Below are 23,861 nucleotides of genomic sequence, written 5' to 3' on the forward strand. Positions count from 1 at the left end.
TCCATTTGCACCTGCTGGAATGGCCTTGGGTCAACCATAGCTTTTGTAGGAGTTGTCTTTGAAAGGGCAGCTGCTGTAAAAGCTCTCTCAGCCCCACCTTCCTCATAGGGTGTCTGTTGTGGGGAGGGGGGAGGTAAAGGAGATTATGACCACTCTGAGATTCAGAGTGTAGGGCAGGGATATAAATCTAGTATCATCATCATCTTCTTTTTCTTCTTTCTTCTTCTTTTTCTTCCTTCTCCTCCTCATCTGTGCCTGATGAGGGGCCTCACACAACCTCAGAACAGCTCTGCCAAAAAAACTGCTGATGGGGTGTGTGGGGTGTGTGTGATGTGAGCAGTGGTTTGTGGGACTGGGCAAGCAAGCTCATCTCTGCATTCTCCAATCAGCTTATTGTCATAAGGAATTTCATGCTACTTCTCTTTTATCGCCTGTACTAGTCAGAATCTGGCGAAGGGGCTTTGGCTCTTGAAAGCTTATGACTTGGAACCTTTTTTGGTGTTGAACATGTTAACTGGACTCAAATCTTATTCATTCTTCTACTACAGGCCAGCTTGGCTACCCTAGTGCGCTACTTTGATGTAACAAATAGAGAACCACATTCTTATTACGGAGATTTCTCTTTAAAATCCTGCCCCGTTTCTTAATTTAGAGGCGTTCTGTATGTATCAGATTAAGCTGGGCTCACGTCATGTTGCTGGTCTTCATGGGACGACTGTTTAATATTTCAAAGAGGGAGCTTATCGGAAGGCCTCTCTGTAGCTTTTGTAAATGCGTTTTATCTCATACATAATTAAGAGAAATGGGAGAACGGTGTGTATATTTGTCTGGAGCACAAGCCGTACCTTACTGGGGCTTCTTCAGGCGCTGGCATCTCTCCTCCCCGTTTTGCAGCAAGATCGGAAGGGCTGGGCCAGGGCTGCAGCAGCCTCCACTGTGCACTGTGGGCCAGAGCTGAAGACAATTGAATGTGTGGCTCGAGAAAGCTGCGACTGCAAACCCGCTCCCACCTGTTATTGTGCAATTAGTTACCACAATGCTTTGAGCAAGAGGTGTGTCTTGTGGTGTGGTGCTGTAAGGAGAAATTTTTCAGGCGGCAGCCCTTAATGACCCAAGGTTATGTCTTTTTGTGTGTGTGTCTGTATTCAAGTCCCTTATGAAGGATGGAACTTTTCTCTGAGAAAGCCAGTATCTGGTTTTTTTTTGGGGGGGGGGGTGGCTCCCCACTGGATTGTTACCGTGTTTTTTTTAAACAGTTTTTATTATTAAAAAACAAAACAAAAACAAAAGACAACCAAACAACTCAACATTGAAACATTGAAACACAAAATAACAATAAAAACAATAATAACACGATAATAACACAAATAACAAATAATAATCATACAATCATACAACAAACCACCCTACACCAAAATAACATCATTCCAAGATCCCCAATCATACAAGGAGCATTGGGGGATATCAATTTACAAGCTCTGTTGTTCCAAGTCTACACCTTTTTCTTTCACCCAAAGATAGACTGGATTCCACGTGTCACTACATTTCTGCATATTACCCTCTCGTAATCTTGTAGTTAACATATCCATCTCAGCGGCTTCTAATAATTTTGCAATAAATTCCTCTCTATTTGGAATTAAGGATTTCCCTCACACTGCTGCACTCTGTTTAAAGCCTCGGCAGTAATTTGCTGTATCTGCTGCAGCTGCTGAGTTATTTGAATCGGGAGAGACTCCATTCGTGCTGATAATGCATCTATTTTCTTCTCTAGCTTCTCCAATGAGGAGCCCTCTGATACAGAAGCTACCTCAGCCATTAGAGTCTCCTCTTCACCCTCAAAGTCGTCTTCTGCCCCCCTTCTACCCCGTGTATCCTTCTTTCTTTTTTGCTGTAGTCTTGGAGGCATCAGCTGTAACGGAGGGGGGAGGAGGGAGGGAACGTGTCGTGCAAGCGTGGGGAAATCTCCAGTCCTGGCAGCTTAGCCCAAACAAAGTTCAGAAGGAGACTTAACCCCACTGTTCACCAGGTCTTACGATAACAAACAGGAAAATTTAATTCACTTATCTGTCCAAAACCGCTCTAATTGCCAAAAACGTCCCGAGCTCTTTTACTGTAGTTGGGGGCTTCGGCTGTGAAGGAGGGGGGGGGAGGGGGGAAACCTGCCGTATAAGCGTAGGAAATTCTTCGCTCCTGGCAGCTTAGCCCACACGAAGTTCAGAAGGAGACTTGACCCCACTGTTCACCAGGTCTTGCAATAACAAACAAGAAAATTTAGTTCACTTATCTGTCCATAAATCACTCTAATTAGCAAAAAAACGCCCGGAGCTTCCACCAGCCGCGTCGTCTCACACCATTCCGGAAACAGGAAGTCCAAAATTCTGATGTTACGATAAAGAGTAGTGGGGATAATGGGCATCCTTGCCTCGTACCTTGCTCTATTTCAAATAGTTCCGTTCTGGTTCCATTGAAATTTACTCTTGCATTCTTTTTTGTGTAAATAGCTCTTACTAAATGAGTAAATTTTTCTCCGCATCCCATCGCTACCAACGATTTTAAAATGAAGTTCCAGTTGACTCTGTCAAAGGCTTTTTCTGCGTCGATCATAATCCCAGCAAACTGTTTCTCCGGGTGTTCTTTATAATATTCCATCAAATTGGATAACAGTCTCGCATTTTGTCTCATTAATCTCCCTGGTACAAAGCCCGTTTGATCTTCGTGGATCACTGAAGTGATTACTTTCTTGAGTCTATTTGCCAAGATTGTCGCAAAAATTTTATAATCACTATTCAGTAAAGAAATCGGTCTATAATTCTTAATATTAACAGGATCAGTTCCTACTTTATGGATAAGAGAAATAAGGGCTTCTTGCCAAGATGTTGGGATCTCACCAGTTTCTTGAATTTCCTCTATTACGTACTTATATGGTGTTAACAAAATTTCTTCAAAGGTTTTAAAGAATTCAATGGGAAGCCCATCCGGGCCAGGTGCTTTATTCTGTTTTTGATATTGGATCGCTTCAGCAATTTCATGCAATGTAATCGGTTTCCCGATGTTCTCTCGTTGTTCTTTAGATATCCGATTAATTTTAACACTTTCAATGTAGTCCTCTTGTCTTTGATCCAGAATTTCTTGTTTTTTATATAGTCCTTGGTAAAATTCCTGGATAATTATCTTCATCTGGCTGTTTGGAGTTACTTCTTTCTTTTCATTTTCCAGGGATTTTATTATCTTTCTTTCTCTCTCCTTCAATTTATAGGCTAGCCACCTACTAATTTTATTTGCATTTTCAAAGTGAGCTTGTTTTACCCATTTCATGTTTTTCTCAATCTCTTCTGTAAGTAATATGTTCAGTTGATGTTGAATAGCAAGGATCTTAAGTCTTAAGTCTTATCTCTTTCGTATTCTTTTTTTGTTGTGCCTCCTGCTCCTTTAATTTGACTACTAGGTCACTATAAAGTTTCTTCCGTTCTCTCTTCCTCCTGGCTGAATACCGTGTTGTTACAAGAAGCTGTCTGTCTGTCTGTCTAATCATGTCTCTCTCTCATCTATCTGTCTGTCATCTCTATCTCTGCAATCATGTATCTTTCTTATCTATCTGTCTGTCTGTCTGTCTATCTAATCATGTCTCTCTTTCATCTGTCTGTCATCTCTTTCTCTCCAATCATGTATCTTATCTATGCGTCTGTCTATCTGTCTATCATCTCTCTAATCATGTCTCTCTCTCATCTGTTTGCCTGTAATCTCTTATCTATCTATCTAATCACGTCTCTCTCTCATCTATCTGTCATCACTATCTCTCCAGTCATGTATCTTTCTTGTCTGTCTGCCTATCATGTCTCTATCTATCTGTCTGTCTGTCTGTCTGTCTGTCTGTCTGTCTGTCCGTCCGTCCGTCCGTCCGTCCGTCCGTCCGTCCGTCCGTCCGTCCGTCCGTCCGTCTGTCTGTCTATCTATCTATCTATCTATCTATCTATCTATCTATCTATCTATCTATCTATCTATCTATCTATCTATCTATCTATCTATCCAATCATGTCTCTCTCTCTCTCTCTCTCATCTATCGGACAAGGAAACAGCAACAACACATAGAACAAACGATACCATCCAATACATATATTGTTACCTCCAAAAAATTCCATTTTCAAGTTAACATAAGGTTCTAAAATATGAAGGCACAAAAAAAATTAAGACAACTATATTTAACATGGGCTAATTAAAATAAATCTGTATTCAACTGGATCTGTTTGGCAATATATTTCGGGCCAGGGATACAACAGAATGAGGCTTTCAAACATCAACCAAACCCTTATAGGGAATAGACCATGCAAAATTGGCCATGTATCAGTGGGACGTTATTTCTCTCTCTCTCTCTCTCGGCTTGGCTTCGCGAACGAAGATTTAAGAAGGGTGCAATAGTCCACGTTTGCTGCAGGCTCGCTGGTGGCTGACAAGACCAATGTGGGACAGGCAGGTCCGGCCACAGCGGCTGCAGGGAAAAGTCTGATTTGGGGTTGGTGCTGTAGCAGTGCGATTCTTCCTCAATCTCCTTTTGTCCTCAAGACCAGCTATGCGTGCGTTCTCAAAGGAAGAGACAGCCTGGTGGATGGTGTGCCTCCATGCTTTGCGATCTGAGGCTAGGTCAGACCACTGGTGATGGTTGATGTGACAGGTGCTAAGGGATTTCTTCAAGGAGTCCTTGTACCTCTTCTTTGGTGCCCCTCTATTTCGATGGCCAGTGGAGAGTTCGCCATACAGGGCAATCTTGGGAAGGCGGTGGTTTTCCATCCTAGAAATATGCCCTGCCCAGCGCAGCTGCGTCTTCAACAGCAGTGCCTCGATATCTGCAAACTGCCAGGACTGAAATACGGGCCTGAAAATAATCTTCAGAATTGGCAGCTGTACTAGGTCGCTGACTTTGCAACAATCTTGAACCCTGGTGATGAACGAGAAGCTTTCTTGATAGTTCCCCTCACTTCAGGAACAAGAAATTAATGCTACCAAACTATTTAGCCAGTTTATTGATTTCCAAGCTCAAAGTCGCTTTCACTCTTGCCCTTCTCAGTGTTCTTCCATCTGCTTTGTTAGAAGGGAGATAGTGTGGTGTGCCACTTCGTGAGCGTCTACGCCCTGGCAGTACTGGGGGAATTGGAAAGGCTGGTCATGTGCTGCTGCCCTCCCCCTTCTACAATGATCACAGATATACAGGGCTTTTTTTGAGCAGGAACACACAGGAAAACAGTTCCGGCTGGCTTGGTGTCAGGGTGTGTGGCCTAATATGCAAACGAATTCCTGCTGAGCTTTTTTTTGGGGGGGGGGGGGGTTGCAAAAAAACCCGCTGTGTGAAACAATTTTGACATCATGGGGTGTGGTCTAATATGCAAAGGAGTTCCTGCTGGGCTTTTTCTCCAAAAAAGCCCTGCAGATATATATTATGTATTTATTGCACCCGTTCTCAAAAGAATCCAGGGAAGATCAGAGGAATGGTATGCCTCTTTTCTTCCTTCAGACCTTGAATCTGGAACTTTGGCAAGAGCAGCCAATTTCTGTATAACCACCACAGTCTACAGTACAAATTCGCTTTTTAAATACCTTTTAATGGAAGATTGTACATGTGTATGTTTCATTCTGCTAGTCTGTGACTGTAATAAGTTCCTGATCGATTGCTTGAGAATTCCACTTTCAGTAACCAGGCTCTTGTTCTTATGCGTGCATGAAAATTTTTTGCAGAGAATACAGAAGCCGGTTCACAAACGAGGAAACGGTATCGTTCTGTCTGAGGGTAATGGTTGGCGTCATCATTCTCTATGACCATGTGCACCCAGTAGGCGCTTTTGCTAAAACTTCAAAAATTGATGTAAGTGGTTCTACAAATACTTTTTCCGTTTTCCCCTGGCAACATATGGGTTTTCCCTAGCAACAGAGATCTTAATAAGTATAGATGCGCAAGGAGAGCATCTGAGACTTTGTGCTTGTACAGCTGAGAACTGGTGTGCATTCTTTGCATGCAGAAGATCTCAAATTCAGTTCCTGGCATCTCTGTTAAAAAGGCTTTCCGGCAGCCAAAAGCCTATGAGCCTCCGGAGAACTGCTGCTACTCAGAGGAGACAATATGGAATCCAGTGGGCAGCAATAAAGGGGATCCTTGGACGCTCATACTGTGGGCCAGTGTTCCCTCTAAGCTGTGGAGTCTTATGAGCAAAAATTGTACTTCAGGGGCTACTGGCGTTAAGAGTTGTGAGCTACTGATAAATTAGTTTGGTCTGAACTATGACAAAAATGTGTGAAACAAAGGCTAAACAACCTGCGAGCTTGCTCACACTGACTCAGTTTAGAGGGAACACTGCTTTGGGCCTGTTCCTACGTAGGGCCAACTCACACATTATGTAGCCCTCACATGAGGGATTTACAGCTGTCCCCAGACTGAGGGCTTGCTGGAGACGTTCATGCAAACCATCATTTCCCCATCAAATGGTTCTCTGCACAGCTGCTCTTGCTTTTTTGTGAGGGTGGGCACCGGTTTGTAAAGCCAAGGGAAAGGAGGAAGACGAAACGGAATGAAACATTTGTTTAAAACAAGAGTGGGAATTGCAGGCTGTGGAATGGTTTTCACCCACTCAGACCATTATTTTGGTTTCCCTTTTGATTTCCAGATGAAAGGCTGCATCAAGGTTCTCAAAGACCAGCCGCCCAACAGCGTAGAAGGCCTTCTCAACGCTCTCAGGTACTTGACTCTTTAACGGGAAGTGGTTCCAAGTTCAACTCCTCTTTTATGGCAGGGTGACCGTGAGCCTCGTAAGTGGCACCTGTTGGCAGAGCAAGCATCTAAGCGCGGCACTTTGTAGAACTTCCTGGCTGTGCCCTGGCATGGAAGAAGTGCCGTGGCGAGTGACTTTAAGGGTTGATTTCCTGTGCTTCTGGCTTGTTGGCCAAGGCTTTTTGTTAATTGTGGTTCTTGTTACAGAGAAATATCCCAAACAGAGCCAGGACAACATTTGCGATTAGATGGAATATTTTTATATTTTCCTGACTGGAGTGCAGATGGTAGTGTGCTAAACCTCGCCAGCATAAATGCATGATGATACCTGTTAATACAGCTAGGTAACACGTCTATTGGTGTGGGATCATTGGAGCTATAGTAGGGGAGAGCACTCCCTGTGGGCTTTTAACCAGTGTTTCTTGGAGATCAGCATTCCTTTATAGGGTCATTAATCGCCAAACTCTTTCCTTAACCCCATGGATTTTTAAAAGGGAGGAGAAAGACCAAAGTTTTTATTCACTTTCCGCTTCTTCTGAAGGGCCTGTGGGATGTAATAAAGACTGAACTGAACTCCCAAAACAGAGCCACGCCCTTGACTTTAATGGACTTGTGTAATTCTGCTTTGGATTGCGCTTCACTTGAGGACTGAAATTCAGAACCAAGGGGGAGGAAAAACCCAAAATTCTGTCACTTCTGTATCATTCTGTGAGTCATATTAAGAGTACAGTACAAAATTAATTCAGCGGTTTCTTGCCACTTGGAATGTTTCTGTGCCAGTTGTGGGGAAGAGCAAAAGGAACTGGAAATCTTCAATAAGCTCTCCCTCCTTCCTTCTCTGAATTCCGAGATTTCTTGGACATTATTCATGTGTGTTCAAAGTGTATTTTGGCCCCACTGATGGACCTCCTGGTGGAACCTGCTTTTTTTTTTTGCGGGGGGTTGGGGGTTGCCAGTGTTGGACTGGATGGGCCATTGGCGTGATCCAACATAGCTTCTCTTATATTCTTGTATCTTCTGAATCCCAAGGACTTGCCTTTCTTGCTATTGCTGCTGTTCATTTAAAATGGAAGCCCAGCTCTGCCATCATTATATTCTATGTGTTTCTTGTAGAATCGCAGCATAAAAGTAGACCTGCTTAAGACAGTTGGGATTGAATCGCTGTCATCCTTTCTATATCCACAACCTCGAGGAATAGTATATAACTGCAGTTATGGGGCCCTGGAAATGTCCATAGCATTTGCAAAAATGCCTATCGCATAGCACTGTTTCATGTCATTTATATCTCATCCATACATCAGATCCTGTGGGAAAATTATATGTAGTTAAAGCCAGGGGTGGAATTCTAGCAGGAGCTCCTTTGCATATTAGGCCACACGCCCCTGATGTAGCCAATCCTCCAAGAGCTTACAAAAAAGAGCCTTGTAAGCTCTGGGAGGATTGGCTACATCAGGGGGTGTGTGGCCTAATATGCAAAGGAGCTTCTGCTAGAATTCCACCCCTGGTTAAAGCACACCAATGATAAAAGAACTTCAAAACAAGAGTTGTCAGTCAATAAGTAGCCCTACTTCTCTTTCAGCAATATCAGAAAGCAATATCAGAAAATCTTTGCATCTAATTGAACCGGCATCGGAACAAGCAAAGGCACCCTCTTACCCATGTGATGGAATGCCATCAAGAAGGAGGCGAGACAAACTTGCCATGGGAGAAAAAAGCAAATTCATAACCCCCCACCCCCCCAACTCAGTGGGTAGTCCCAGCTCTGATGACCAGATAGAGAATGATCAGCCTTCCAGCTGCCCCTAAATTTGCACTGAAACATAAGATCTATTGTAGGTGGAACACTATGTCTGGGGCAGCAGTGCTCTCCAAACTTGGTGCTGGGGGGCAACAGTGGGAGGGCTTTTGGAATTCTGGCCCCATTGGTGGACCTCCTGATGGCATCTGGGTTTTGGCCACTGTGTGACATAGAGAGTTGGACTGAGTGGACTGTTGGCCTGATCCAAAATGGCTTGGCTTACGTTCTTACGTATCGTTTAATGTTCACACCTATGCTTGGCTTCAGTTCTACTTTTTAGACTTCTGCTTGATTCTACAGCCTTAATCCTATTTCACTTATCATTGAATGTCCAGTTTTGTCTGTTGACTCACTCTGTGTAATCCATCTTGAGTCTCTGTGAAAAAGGCTGAGTGTACTTAACATTTATAAATACCCTCCTCCCAGACTTCTAAAGGATGGGACTGCATGTTAAAAAAATGCAAGAAAGCACTAGTGACCTCTTCCCCCCCTCTCTTTGTAGGTACACAACAAAACATTTGAATGATGAGACTACCTCCAAGCAAATTAAGTCTATGTTGCAATAACGGTTACCTGGAAATTGTGCCCTGCTGTATTCAGAAGACAGTATTCTGCAATGACTGAGATGCACAGATCTTTTGTTTTTTAAAGTGATTGCAACTACTATCTTGTTCGGTCTGGCTTTTGATTGTTTTTCCTTCTCATCCTCTTTTCCCCCTCCCCCCCTATTTTTTTTTTAAGAAAAAAATCACGTTCTCATTCTTGAGTAAGCTGATAACTTCTTTTCCTGTGCCAAAATCAATTAAAAGTATCGAGTCTGGAAGGTAATTCCTACTTTTCAGAACGGCCATTTTACGTGGCAGCTAATTTCTTTGTTGCATTTTTTTGATTTCTCTGTACTGGGGAAAGTTCTGTGACTTGAACTAAATATTTTTAAACGTGTTTTTTTCTTTTTGTTTTTTAACTAATATTTAATATTTGCTTCTTGTGCATGGCAAAACTGCCTATTTCTGCTATTTAAAAAGAAAGAAAAAAGAAACTTTGATGACTTCATTTTCTATTGCAGCTTTTTTATGTGCGACCAGGAGGAAACTTTAAGAGCAAAGTTTGTTTAAATTAACTGTGTTTGTACAAATGGTACCTGACACAAAGTTTTTTTAAGGAAAAAAAAAAGAATCAAGTAAAAACTGTTCGTTTTAAAAAGTTAAGTTTGCATTTTGACTCTTTTTTTTTGGTGAGGATGTATGTTGTACGTTTAATGACTAACGTTTTAAAAAGAAAAGTGGTGTGTGCGTAGCCAAATTACGTATGCATGCTCGTGTCAAATGATTGGCTGTGGAGACAACAATAAAAATCGGCTTTCATTTTTCTAAGTGTGGTTTGTTTCACCAGTATTTATTGATTGAGGAACCTAATGTCACATTCTTTTTATTAGACCCTTCTAAAGTTTTTAAAATGGAAGAATCAATAAGGCACACCGTGGAGTCCTATACTATACTATTCTTCCATCAAAGCCTATTGGTCTTAGCTTCCTAGCCAGTTTGGTATAGAGAGCCAGTTTGGTATAATGGTTAAGCGCGCAGACTCTTATCTGGGAGAACTGGGTTTGAATCCCCACTCCTCCACTTGCAACTGCTGGAATGGCCTTGGGTCAGCCAGAGCTCTTGTAGGAGTTATCCTTGAAAGGGCAGCTGCTGTAATAATAATAATAATAATAAAATTTTATTTATATCCCGCCCTCCCCACCGAGGCAGGCTCAGGGCGGCTAACAACATGTCCATACAGTAATTTATACAAAACTTTAAAATCAACATTAGTCTTAAAACCATTCTAATTTACAATTAACATAAATTGGCATTTATGTTAGGCGTTTCTGGTGCTATTCTGTCGGTTAGCATGATGGCGAGAGTCGCTTAGATGAACTCATCAATCCATCAGTCCTTCAACCAGCAGTCCGCAAAGGCCATCCAGAAAAGGGTGGTCTTGCAGGCCCTGCGGAATTGGTCGAGGCTCCGCAGGGCCCGCACCTCTTCTGGGAGCTGGTTCCATAGGTGTGGATCTGCAATAGAGGAGGCCCGTGTGCGGGTGTTCTGCAGTTTCGCCTCCTTTGGCCCAGGGATAGCCAGCTTGTTCTTCCCCGCTGACCTCAGTGCTCTCTGGGGCTCATATGGGGAAAGACGGTCCCTCAGGTAGGCAGGTCCTCGACCATATAGGGCTTTAAAGGTAATAACCAGCACTTTGTAGCGAACCCGGTATGTAACTGGCAGCCAGTGCAGTCCGCGCAGCCCTGGCTGTATGTGTTCCCACTTCGGGAGCCCTAATAACAGCCTAGCCGCCACGTTCTGCACTAGCTGCAGCTTCTGGGTTCAGCACAGAGGCAGCCCCATGTAGAGGGCATTACAGTAGTCCAATCTTGAGGTGACCGTCGCATGGATCACTGTTGCTAGGTCCCGATGCTCTAGGAAAGGGGCCAGCTGCCTTGCCCGCTTCAGATGAAAGAACGCCGACTTGGCAGTGGCTGCTATCTGGGCCTCCATTGATAATGAAGGCTCCAGTAGAACCCCCAGGCTCCTGACCTGGTGCGCCGCTTTCAGCGGCATACCGTCAAAAACCGGGAGAGGTATTTCCCTCCCCAGAGCGCCACGGCCCACGCAAAGGAACCCTGTCTTCATCGGGTTCAGCTTCAGCCCACTCAGCCTAAGCCAAGTTGCCACGGCTTGCAATGCCTGGTCCAGATTCCCTGGGACGCAGTCAGGCCGGCCATCCATTAGCAGATAGAGCTGGGTGTCATCTGCATATTGATGACACCAGAGCCCATACCTCTGGGCAATCTGGGCAAGGGGGCGCATGTATATATTGAATAACATCTGGGAGAGAACTGCTCCCTGAGGCACCCCACAGTCTAGTGTGCGCCTCTGGGACAGCTCACCCCTGATTGCCACCCTTTGTCCCCGTCCCTTGAGGAAGGAGGAAAGCCATTGTACAACCCCCTAACCCCTATGTCGGCGAGGCAGCGGGTCAGTAGCTGATGGTTGACCGTATCGAACGCCTCCGACACATCTAACAACATCATCACCGCCACGGCACCTCGATCCAGATGCCGCTGGAGGTCATCTACCAAGGCGACCAGCACTGTCTCCATCCCATAGCCCGGATGGAAGCCAGACTGGCAAGGGTCTAGGATGGAAGCGTCATCCAGAAAACCCTGCAGCTGCAACGCCACTGCCCTCTCAATAATTTTACCTAAAAACGGTAAATTAGAGACCGGTCGGTAGTTTGCCAATTCGGCCGGGTCTGCTGTACATTTTTTCAGGAGGGGACAGACCAAAGCCTCTTTCAAGGGTGTAAGAGCTCTCTCAGCCCCACCTACGTCACAGGGTGTCTGATGTGGGGGGAAGATGGTAAAGGAGATTGTCACCGCTCTGAGATTCAGAGTATAGTGTGAGATATAAATTCAATATCTTCTCAGGCTGGAGTAATTCTGCAAAGGATTGCAACTGTTAATTGCCTATGGTTGTTAACTTCTGAACTCCCCTACCCCCCCCCCCACAAACACACACTAGGTTAAGTGACATTTACTCCCAGGTAAACATGAGGCTCTTCTGCATTCTCATTTTCATCATTCATGCGTACCTTACTGCTTTGGGTTTTTTACTTAACACAGTAGGTTTTGTTCGCTCTAGTGATGAATATTGCTGTACACCTGGCATAAAAAGCTATAGTTTAAATCAACAGGGACATATGCCAGACATACCGCAATGTAATATCAAATCAACCGTTAGAGAAGAAGACGACATTGGATTTATATCCCACCCTATACTCTGACTCTCAGAGTCGCAGAGCAGTCACAATCTCCTTTACCTTCCCCACCCCAACACACAACAGACACCCTGTGAGGTAGGTGGGGCTGAAAGAGTTCTGACAAGCTGCCCTTTCAAGGACAACTCTGTGAGAGCTATGGCTGACCCAAGGCCATTTCAGCAGCTGCAAGTGGAGGAGTGGGGAATCAAATCCGGTTCTCCCAGATAAGAGTCCGCACCCTTAACCACTACACCAAACTGGGTCCAATATCTGCAGGGACTTATGCCAGACATACCACAATGTAATATCAAGTCAACCACTAGAGGGAGCAGAACACATCTAGAGGAAAAGCAGCAGGAACAAACGGCAAAAAAGAGCCAATGAGAGGATTGCGATTTGATGTTCTTAGCTCTGATTCAGCTAAACTTAGTGATGATAATAAGATGCACAGTGAAGTCCTATGCTATACTATACTTCCACCGAAGCCAATCGATCTTAGTTGCCTTAGGCTGAAATAATTCAGCATTGAATTGCAGCGGTTAATTGCCCATGGCTGTTAATTTCTGTACCCCACCCCCACTACGTTAAGTGACATTTACTCCCAGGTAAACATGAGGCTCTTCCGCATGCCCATTTTCATCATTCACGCGTACCTTACTGCTTTGGGTTCTTTCACTTAACATAGTGGGTTTTGTTCCCTCTCATGATCAGTTTGATATATTGCTGTATGCCTGGCATAAAAACACTGTAGTTTAAATCTACAGGTACATATGCCAGACATACAGCAATGTAATATGGAATCAGCCACTAGAGGGAGCAGAATACAACTAGGGGGGGAGCAGTAGGGACACACAAGCGGCAAAAAAGAGCCAATGAGAGGATTGCGGTGTGATGTTCTTAGCTCTGATTCAGCTCAATTTAGTGATGACTTGAGTGCCGCTAAAACAAAAAGAACATTGCAGTCATACTTGACTTGGGGCCAAACTCAATGGACCTTGAGAAATTTATGGTTAAGATCTCCTGCTTTCATAGAACAAAATAGCAGCACCATGTGGCTGCCTTGAAGAGTGAAAATAGGTGTCTCTGTTTACCCCTTTCTCTCTTCTTCAAAGATGATGTTCTCTTCACAGGAGGGGGAGGAGGGAGATGGATATAAGTGCCTCTTTCCCCCTCTATGAGTTGATTGTAACTTGGGGAAGGTGTGCGAGAGCTGAAGGGAAAGAGTTAAACAACCCTTTTCCTAGTCTCCAAACAGCCACATGGCGTTGCCTATTAATCGGATTCTTAACTTCTCTCGCATTCATTGGAGCTTAGTCACGATTGACTTTCTCTGACTATGCTTTTAGGGTCCCCAGCTTGCTTCAGAAAATCATCCGTGTTCAGACATCACGAGAAGCTAAGATTAAACGTTCAAATTGGGAACGCAGCTTCATCATCTATCTTCTTTGCAGTCCTATATGGGGGAATAGATCATGTAAGATGTGTTTCTATTTTTTGTAATTGAAATTTCTTTCCCTTGTTGCCTTTGGAGTCAGGTTATCTTTGCAATTTGTTCCAACAGCATTTTCCCCTTAATTGGGAAACATGGAAGATTGAAGATACTGCATAAAGCTTCCAGGCTTTCAAGGCAATTGATTTTTTTAAAAAAATTAAACTTGATGATAACTTGCCTCTAACCCCCCTTTCTTACCTTGAATTAAAAAAAAGTAAAGGTAGTCCCCTGTGAAAGCACCAGTCATTTCCGACTGGAGTGACGTCGCACCACAACGTTTTCATGGCGGACTTTTGTTAGGGGGTAGTTTGCCATTGCCTTCCCCAGTCGTCTACACTTTCCCCCCAGCAAGCTGGATACTCATTTTACCGACCTCGGAAGGACGGAAGGCTGAGTCAACCTCGAGCCGGTTACCTGAACCCAGCTTCTGCCAGATCGAACTCAGGTTGTGAGCAGAGCTTGGACTGCAGTACTGCAGCTTTACCACTGCGCCACGGGGCTCTTGGATTGGGACCAGGCTAAAATTGCCATGGGCACAATGATTACTCGCGGACAAGTCTTCCTGCTGCTTTCCTCCCTAAGCAGCCTGAAATGTCCCCTGACAAACCTGTTTCTGAAGATACCCTCTCCTCCAACAAGAAGATTTCGGGGGGGATTGGAAACTGTCAAGTTGCATCTGACTTACAGTGACCCCACAAGGTTTTCAAGGCCAGAGATGTTCAGAGGCGGTTCGCTATTGCCTGCCTCTGTGTAGTGACCCTGGGTTTCCTTGTTGGTCGCCAGGGCTTTTTTTTGTAGCAGGAACTCCTTTGCATATTAGGCCACACACCCTTGATGTAGCCAGTCCTGGAGCTTACAGGGCTCTTAGTACAAGGCCTACTGTAAGTAGGGTTGCCAAGTCCAATTCAAGAAATATCTGGGCACTTTGGGGGTGGAGTCAGGAGACTTTGGGGGTGGAGCCAGGAGACATTGGGGGCGGAGCCAAAAGCAAGGGTGTGATAAGCATAACTGAACTTCAAGGGAGTTCTGGCCATCACATTTCAAGGGACTACACATCTTTTTAAATGCCTTCCTTCCATAGGAAATAATGAAGGATAGGGGCACCTTCTTTTGGGGTTCATAGAATTGGACCCCCTGGTCCAATCTTTTTGAAACTTGGGAGGTATTTTGGGGAGAGGCACTAGATGCTATACTGAAAATTTGGTGCCTCTATCTCAAAAAACAGCCCCCCCCCCTCCAGAGCCCCTGATACCCGCGAATCAATTCCCCATCATTCCCTATGGGAATCGTTCATGGAGGTGCATAATGGCTATGGGGGTGGGGCTTCCCCTGCCGGCCAGCTGGCTGGGGGAGGGGGGAAGCCTGTAAAACCAGGGGATCCCCCGCTGGGACCTGGGGATTGGAAAGCCTAACTGTAAACTCTTGGAGGATTGGCTACATCAGGGGAGTGTGGCCTAATATGCAAAGGAGTTCCAGCTACACAAAAAGCCCTGGTGTTCGCCCATCCAAATACTAATAAGGACTGACCTTGTTTAGCTTCTGAGATCTGATGAGATCAGGCTAACTTGGGCCATCTAGTTCATGGCAAGTATTAGATTTAAGTGGGCAATTCAGATGGCAGGGGAGGCAGGAAAATTGAGCTCCGTGCGCGGAAATCTTCAGGTCTGCAGAAACATCTAGTATTGATCCCTCCCAGTGTGACACTTCAGAAATCTCGTTCTTCACCCCATCCGTCCTCCTGCTCCCCTGGCCGCCTCTTGTTCATTCGTGGGAAAACATAATCCCCTTTGCCATTTGCAAATATGTTCCCGCTTTGCGCCTCTTCCCTTGTGCATCCGATTGCATCTTGCTTCAGATCCTGCAGCTGCTGAGAAGACGACACGCTCTGTGTGTGTTTTCGCAAGGAGTCAGCGGGACTTCCTCGAAAATGCATCTGGAGTCAGCAATTAGTATAAAAACTTGCAGAGGTATTAACTAGAATGGGTTACATGGCACGCAGAATCATGGGGCGTGGATGTGCTTTGTTTTTCAGTCTGTATGTTAACTTTGTGGGCCTTTATTATTGTCCCGCAATCATTGCTTGTGTTCTCGACTCATTTGTCACCTTCACTCCATTTTGAGGCTCTCGGCTTGGCTTCGCGAACGAAGATTTAAGAAGGGTGTAATAGTCCACGTTTGCTGCAGGCTCGCTGGTGGCTGACAAGACCAATGTGGGACAGGCAGGTCCGGCCACAGCGGCTGCAGGGAAAAGTCTGATTTAGGGTTGGTCCTGTAGCAGTGCGATTCTTCCTCAATCTCCTTTTGTCCTCAAGACCAGCTATGCGTGTGTTCTCAAAGGAAGAGACAGCCTGGTGGATGATGTGCCTCCATGCTTTGCGATCTGAGGCTAGGTCAGACCACTGGTGATGGTTGATGTGACAGGTGCTAAGGGATTTCTTCAAGGAGTCCTTGTACCTCTTCTTTGGTGCCCCTCTATTTCGATGGCCGGTGGAGAGTTCGCCATACAGGGCAATCTTGGGAAGGCGGTGGTTTTCCATCCTAGAAATATGCCCTGCCCAGCGCAGCTGCGTCTTCAACAGCAGTGCCTCGATGCTGGTAACCTCTGCCCGCTTGAGGACTTCAGTGTTGGTCACAAAGTCACTCCAGTGGATGTTGAGGATGGTGCGAAGGCAGCGCTGATGAAAGCGCTCAAGGAGTCGCAGGTGATGACGGTATAAAACCCACGATTCGGAGCCATAGATGAGGGTTGTCATCACAACCGCTTTGTAAACATTGATCTTTGTGCCTTTTTTCAGATGCTTGTTGCTCCACACTCTTTTGTGCAGTCGGCCAAATGCACGGTTTGCCTTTGCCAGCCTGTTGTCAATCTCCTTGTCGATCTTGGCATCTGAGGAGATGATGCACCCCAGGTAGCTGAACTGCTGGACTGTCTTCAGAACTGATTCACCCACAGTGATGCAGGGAGGGTGATAATCTTCCTGGGGTGCAGGTTGGTGGAGAACTTCTGTCTTCTTCAGACTAACTTCTAGGCCGAATAGCTTGGCAGCCTCTGCAAAGCAGGACGTCATATGCTGCAGAGCTGATACCGAGTGGGAGACGAGTGCAGCATCATCAGCAAACAGTAGCTCTCGGATGAGTTTTTCCATTGTCTTGGAGTGTGCCTTTAGTCGCCTCAGGTTGAACAGGCTGCCATCGGTGCGATAGCGGATGTAGACACCATCGTCCTCATCTAGATCTACTGCGGCTCTTTGAAGCATCATGCTAAAGAAGATCGTAAAGAGAGTTGGCGCGAGAACGCAGCCTTGCTTTACACCTGTGCCTATTGGGAAGGGCTCCGAGAGGTCGTTGCAGTGTCTGACTTGGCCTCGCTGGTCTTCGTGTAGCTGGATGATCATGCTGAGGAACCTTGGGGGACATCCTAAACGTTCCAAGATTTGCCACAGGCCTTTCCTGCTAACGGTATCGAAAGCTTTGGTAAGGTCGACAAAAGTCACATACAGACCCTTGTTCTGTTCCCTGCATTTCTCTTGGAGCTGCCTGAGAACAAATACCATGTCGGTGGTGCTCCTGTTAGCTCTGAAGCCGCACTGGCTCTCTGGGAGGAGTTCTTCTGCAATGGTGGGCACCAGTCTGTTCAGGAGTATTCTGGCAAGGATTTTGCCTGCGATGGAGAGCAGGGTTATCCCCCGGTAGTTGGAGCAGTCTGACTTTTCCCCTTTGTTCTTGTATAGGGTGATGATGATTGCATCGCGAAAGTCCTGTGGTAATTTGCCTTGTTCCCAGCAGGTGACAAGTACTTTGTGAAGTGAGCTATGTAGTACTGTGCCCCCATGCTTCCAGATCTCTGGTGGAATTCCATCAACTCCTGCTGCCTTGCCACTTTTCAGTTGCTTGATGGCTTTAACAGTCTCTTCTAGGGTGGGGATCTCATCCAACTCTGTTTTCACCGGTTGAAGTGGGGTGAGGTGGATTGCTGAATCTTGAACTACGCGGTTGGCACTGAAGAGAACCTGAAAATACTCCGACCATCGGTTCAGTATGGATGCCTTGTCTGTGAGGAGCACTTGGCCGTCTGCACTATGCAAGGGACTCTGAGCCTGATATGATGGACCATATACTGCCTTCAGGGCTTCGTAGAACCCTCTTAAATCACCAGTGTCTGCACACAGCTGGGTTCTCTCTGCAAGCTTGGTCCACCACTCGTTCTGAATGTCTCGAAGCTTGCGCTGGAGGTTACTATTTTGAGGCAGTGACCCATGAAAGCATTGGTTTTTAAGGTGCTCCTGGACTCTTGCTCTTTACTACTGCTGCAGACAGACTAACACGGCTCCCCATCCTGATCTAGAATCATAGAATCATAGAGTTGGAAGGGACCTCCAGGGTCATCTGGTCCAACCCCCTGCACAATGCAGGAAACTAAAAAATACCTCCCCCTAATCTACTTGTTTGCATTGGCAGTCTGGGCAGCTGATGGTTCCCCGTAGGCCCTCTATGGCAGTAGTCCCCAACCCTTTTGGCACCAGGGACCGGTTTTGTGGAAGGCAGTTTTTCCACGGACTGGGGGGGAGGGGGCGATGGTTTCAGGATGATACAATTGTGCGCTTTATTTTGGTGTGGTGGTTAAGTGCACAGACTCTTATCTGGGAGAACTGGATTTGATTCCCCACTTTTCTGCTTGCAGCTGCTGGAATAGCCTTGGGTCAGCCATAGCTCTTGCAGGAGTTGTCCTTGAAAGGGCAGCTTCTGGGAGAGCTCTCTCAGCCCCACCCACCTCACAGGGTATCTGTTGTGGGGGAAGAAGATAAAGGAGATTGTGAGCTGCTCTGAGAGGGCAAGATATAAATCCAATGTCGTCTTAGTATTACTACACTGCAATATATAATAGAATAATTATACAACTTACGGCCCAGTTGCTAACAAGCCACAGACCAGGACCGGTTCACAGACTGGGGGTTGGGGACCCCTGCTCTATGGTGTCTCCTGGACCACCAGGGCTGACAGTCACCCACCAAGGAGCTACCTCTGTGTATCTTCCTCCAAACCTGTCCCTTTTCTCTTCCCAAGACCTTTGGGTAGGCGAGTAGAAGAAGAAGATGATATTGGATTTATATCCCGCCATATACTCTGAATCTCAGAGTCTCAGATCGGCTCACAATCTCCTTTACCTTCTCTCCCTACCCCCCCACAACAGACACCCTGCGAAGTAGGTGGGGCTGAGAAAGCTCTCACAGAAACTGCCCTTTCAAGGACAACTCCTGTGAGAGCTATGGCTGACCCAAGGCCATTCCAGCAGCTGCAAGTGGAGGAGGGGGGAATCAAACCCGGTTCTCCCAGATAAGAGTCCGCACACTTAACCACTACAGGGGAAGAAGGTCTATGAGAGCTATGGCTGACTCAAGGCCATTCCAGCAGCTGCAAGTGGAGGAGTGGGGAATCAAACCCGGTTCTCCCAGATAAGAGTCCGCACACTTAACCACTATAGGGGAGGAAGGTCTATGAGAGCTATGGCTGACCCAAGTCCATTCCAGCAGGTGCAAGTGGAGGAGTGGGGAATCAAACCCGGTTCTCCCAGATAAGAGTCCGCACACTTAACCACTACAGGGGAAGAAGGTCTATGAGAGCTATGGCTGACCCAAGGCCATTCCAGCACCTGCAAGTGGAGGAGTGGGGAATCAAGCCCGGTTCTCCCAGATAAGAGTCCGCACACTTAACCACTACAGGGGAAGAAGGTCTATGAGAGCTATGGCTGACCCAAGGCCATTCCAGCAGCTGCAAGTGGAGGAGTGGGGAATCAAACCCGGTTCTCCCAGATAAGAGTCCGCACACTTAACCACTACAGGGGAAGAAGGTCTATGAGAGCTATGGCTGACCCAAGGCCATTCCAGCAGGTGCAAGTGGAGGAGTGGAGAATCAAACCCGGTTCTCCCAGATAAGGGTCTGCGCACTTAACCACTACAGGGGAAGAAGGTCTATGAGAGCTATGGCTGACCCAAGGCCATTCCAGCAGCTGCAAGTGGAGGAGTGAGGAATCAAACCTGGTTCTCCCAGATAAGAGTCCGCAGACTTAACCACTACAGGGGAGGAATGTCTATGAGAGCTATGGCTGACCCAAGGCCATTCCAGCACCTGCAAGTGGAGGAGTGGGGAATCAAACCCGGTTCTCCCAGATAAGAGTCTGCGCACTTAACCACTACAGGGGAAGAAGGTCTATGAGAGCTATGGCTGACCCAAGGCCATTCCAGCACCTGCAAGTGGAGGAGTGGGGAATCAAACCCGGTTCTCCCAGATAAGAGTCCGCACACTTAACCACTACAGGGGAAGAAGGTCTATGAGAGCTATGGCTGACCCAAGGCCATTCCAGCAGGTGCAAGTGGAGGAGTGGGGAATCAAACCCGGTTCTCCCAGATAAGAGTCCGCACACTTAACCACTACAGGGGAAGAAGGTCTATGAGAGCTATGGCTGACCCAAGGCCATTCCAGCAGGTGCAAGTGGAGGAGTGGGGAATCAAACCTGGTTCTCCCAGATAAGAGTCCGCAGACTTAACCACTACAGGGGAGGAATGTCTATGAGAGCTATGGCTGACCCAAGGCCATTCCAGCACCTGCAAGTGGAGGAGTGGGGAATCAAACCCGGTTCTCCCAGATAAGAGTCTGCGCACTTAACCACTACAGGGGAAGAAGGTCTATGAGAGCTATGGCTGACCCAAGGCCATTCCAGCAGCTGCAAGTGGAGGAGTGGGGAATCAAACCCGGTTCTCCCAGATAAGAGTCCGCACACTTAACCACTACAGGGGAAGAAGGTCTATGAGAGCTATGGCTGACCCAAGGCCATTCCAGCAGCTGCAAGTGGAGGAGTGAGGAATCAAACCTGGTTCTCCCAGATAAGAGTCCGCAGACTTAACCACTACAGGGGAGGAATGTCTATGAGAGCTATGGCTGACCCAAGTCCATTCCAGCAGCTGCAAGTGGAGGAGTGGGGAATCAAACCCGGTTCTCCCAGATAAGAGTCCGCACACTTAACCACTACAGGGGAAGAAGGTCTATGAGAGCTATGGCTGACCCAAGGCCATTCCAGCAGCTGCAAGAGGAGGAGAGGGGAATCAAACCCGGTTCTCCCAGATAAGAGTCCGCACACTTAACCACTACAGGGGAAGAAGGTCTACGAGAGCTATGGCTGACCCAAGGCCATTCCAGCAGGTGCGAGTGGAGGAGTGGGGAATCAAACCCGGTTCTCCCAGATAAGAGTCCACACACTTAACCACTACACCAAACTGGCTAAATATTTTTTTTGTGGGGGGGGGGGACCCTCCCTCAGTTGCCTCGTTTGCATCTACGATTGGGACCAGCCCTTTCTGCCACAGAACAGATGGAGGCTGTTAAAAGGCGGGTGTGTCGCTTCCAGGAGGGAGGTCGAGGCCGACTTCCTGTAACTCCGATCCCCCCCTCCCCTCCTGGCCTGCCCTCCGTTTGAACCCTGTTCAACTGCCCAGTGCTAAGAATTGTCTTTCGGCACCTCCATTGTGTACTCTCCTGATAGGAGGGGCAAGGCTTCTCGGAAGCACAACAATCTCTCTCAGACAGAAGGGCTGTCTGCCTTGCGTTAGCAATGGCCATGCCCCTTGAAGCGGCAACCTCTGGTTTGGCTCTTTGATGAAGGGGCGGGGGAGGGGGCTTCAACGTTGCCCACTTCCGGGTGGGAAAGGTAAGAAAGCAAGGGGAAAAAGGAAAGGTCCCCTGTGCAAGCACTATTTGTTTCCGACTCTGGGGTGACACTGCTTTCACGTTTTCACAGCAGACTTTTTACGGGGTGGTTTGCCATTGCCTTCCCCAGTCATCTATGCTTTCCACCCAGCAAGCTGGGGACTCATTTTACCGACCTCGGAAGGATGGAAGGCTAGTCAACCTCGAGTCGGCTACCTTAAAACCCAGCTTCCACCGGGGATCGAACTCACGTCATGAGCAGAGCTTAGGACTGCAGTACTGCAGCTTTAACACTCTGCGCCACGGGGCTCTTAAGAAAGCAAGCCGCCATGCAAAATGTCCCACAAATTTCCAAACACTCCAAAGACTTGGACTAAATATCAAATTGTTTTGCAAAATATTCCTACAGAACATAAATCCATGCAGAGACAGAGCATACAAAAGCAGGGTAAACAAACCGCAATTATTTACGCTCAAAGACCCATTCCTCCGACGGTAGTTCTTTTAATTCTTCCCTTGGTGTTTATTCCACGTGTGTTCTGTCTCTGCATGAATTTATGTTCCGTATGAATATTTTGTAAAACAATTTGATATTTAGTTCAAGTCTTTGGAGTCATTTGAAGTCTGTGGGACATTTTGCACGGCGGCTTGCTTTCTTACCTTCCCCCCTTCCGGGCATTTCGATTGGTCGCTGCGCTTCCAGGTGGGGTCTGAAGCAATGCTCCCTCGAAGCTGTGGAGTCTTGTGAGCCAAAATTCTACTTTGTGAGCGACGGGCATCGAAGTTGTGAGTGACTGGCATTAAATTATTGCGCGCCGGGGCCGTCCTTCCTCAGCGGAGACAAAAATGTGTGAGCCGGAGGCCGAAATACTGTGAGCTAGCTCACACTCACTCCGCTTAGACGGAACACCAGTCTGAAGAACTCCCAGAATTACATCTGGTCTTTAGACTCCAGGGATCAGTTCCTCTGAAGGAAGTGGCTGCTTTGGAGAGTGAACTCTAGGGCAATATACTCAGCTAGGGTTGCCAATCCCCAGGTGGGGGCAGGGGATCCCCCGGTTTGGAGGCCCTCCCCCCGCTTCAGGGTCGTCAGAAAGCGGGGGGAGGGGAGGGAGATGTCTGCTGGGAACTCTGTTATTCCCTATGGAGATTTATTCCCATAGAAAATCATGGAGAATTGATCCGCGGGTATGTGGGGCTCTGGGGGGGGGCTGTTTTTGGGGGTAGAGGCACCAAATTTTCAGTATCGCATCTAGTGCCCCTCCCCAAAATACCCCCCAAGTTTCAAAAAGATTAGACCAGGAGGTCCACTTCTATGAGCCCCAAAAGAAGGTGCCCCTATCCATTATTTCCTATGGAAGGAAGGCTTTGAAAAGGTGTGCCGTCCCTTTAAATGTGATGGCCAGAACTCCCTTTGGAGTTCAATGATGCTTGTCACAGCCTTGATCTTGGCTCCACCCTTAATGTCTCCTGGCTCCACCCCCAAAGTCCCCAGATATTTCTTAAATTGGACTTGGCAACCCTATACTCAGCCGAGGTCCCTCCTCTCCCGAAACCCTGCCTTCCACAGGAATCCACCCTGAAATTTCCAGGGATTTCCCACCTTGGAGCTGGCAACCCCGTGCCTTGAGCAATCTCAAGCCAAACAGGAATTCAACGCCCTGCCTTCCTTACTAGACAAGACTGGGTTCAGTTCCATGCCTTTCGCTTTTCATATCATTGTGAGCTTTCATTTGGGTCATCCATTTTGATTCCAGCAACCCTGATTTGCTTCTCTGTTGCACCACTGATGCCAAAGGAACTTCATTCATTCATTCATTCATTCATTCATTCATTCATTCATTCATTCATTCATTCAATCAATCAATCAATCAATCAATCAATCAATCAATCAATCAATCAATCAATGAGATTTCTAACCCACCCATTCTGCCAAGGCAGGCTCAGAGTGGGTTACAAGCATAAATATAATGCAATATATAATTAAAAACGTAAAATATCTCAGTTTAAACAATATGCAATGTACCGTTATTAAAACCACAAGGTGGCGCCATCTACCTAAATCTGCTCACTAACATTCTAATTTCAAGTTCAGATCATGGAAAGTACAAGTCATATGAGTGTTACAAGAAATGCATCAGTTTAATGGGAGTACATGGTGCCAACTGCTGTCAGTCAGTGTAAGCAATACTGAACCAGGTGGACCTAAATCCAAGTGGGCAGCCGTGTTGGTCTAAAGCAGTAGAACAAAGTAGGAGTCAAGTGTTGCCTTTAAGACCAACAAAGTTTTATTCAGAATGCAAGCTTTCGTCTGC

The 23,861-nt window shown here is 46.6% G+C and overlaps 1 protein-coding gene across 3 annotated transcripts in view; it reads left to right on the forward strand.

Annotated features, from left to right (window-relative positions):
* The window catches only part of CYRIB (CYFIP related Rac1 interactor B), an 88,546-nt gene extending 78,621 nt beyond the window's left edge, over nucleotides 1-9,925 (forward strand). For all 3 annotated transcript variants that reach the window (XM_060243218.1, XM_060243219.1, XM_060243220.1), the window contains 3 exons: nucleotides 5,728-5,854; nucleotides 6,651-6,721; nucleotides 9,055-9,925. In XM_060243218.1, the coding sequence (XP_060099201.1) occupies nucleotides 5,728-5,854; nucleotides 6,651-6,721; nucleotides 9,055-9,118 (262 nt within the window). In that variant the 3' untranslated portion in view covers nucleotides 9,119-9,925. The remainder of the gene's footprint in view (nucleotides 1-5,727; nucleotides 5,855-6,650; nucleotides 6,722-9,054) is intronic.
* Nucleotides 9,926-23,861: the final 13,936 nt, after the last annotated feature.

The sequence above is a fragment of the Heteronotia binoei genome, chromosome 7, assembly GCF_032191835.1.
Source record: "Heteronotia binoei isolate CCM8104 ecotype False Entrance Well chromosome 7, APGP_CSIRO_Hbin_v1, whole genome shotgun sequence".
Taxonomy (NCBI): Eukaryota; Metazoa; Chordata; class Lepidosauria; order Squamata; family Gekkonidae; genus Heteronotia; species Heteronotia binoei.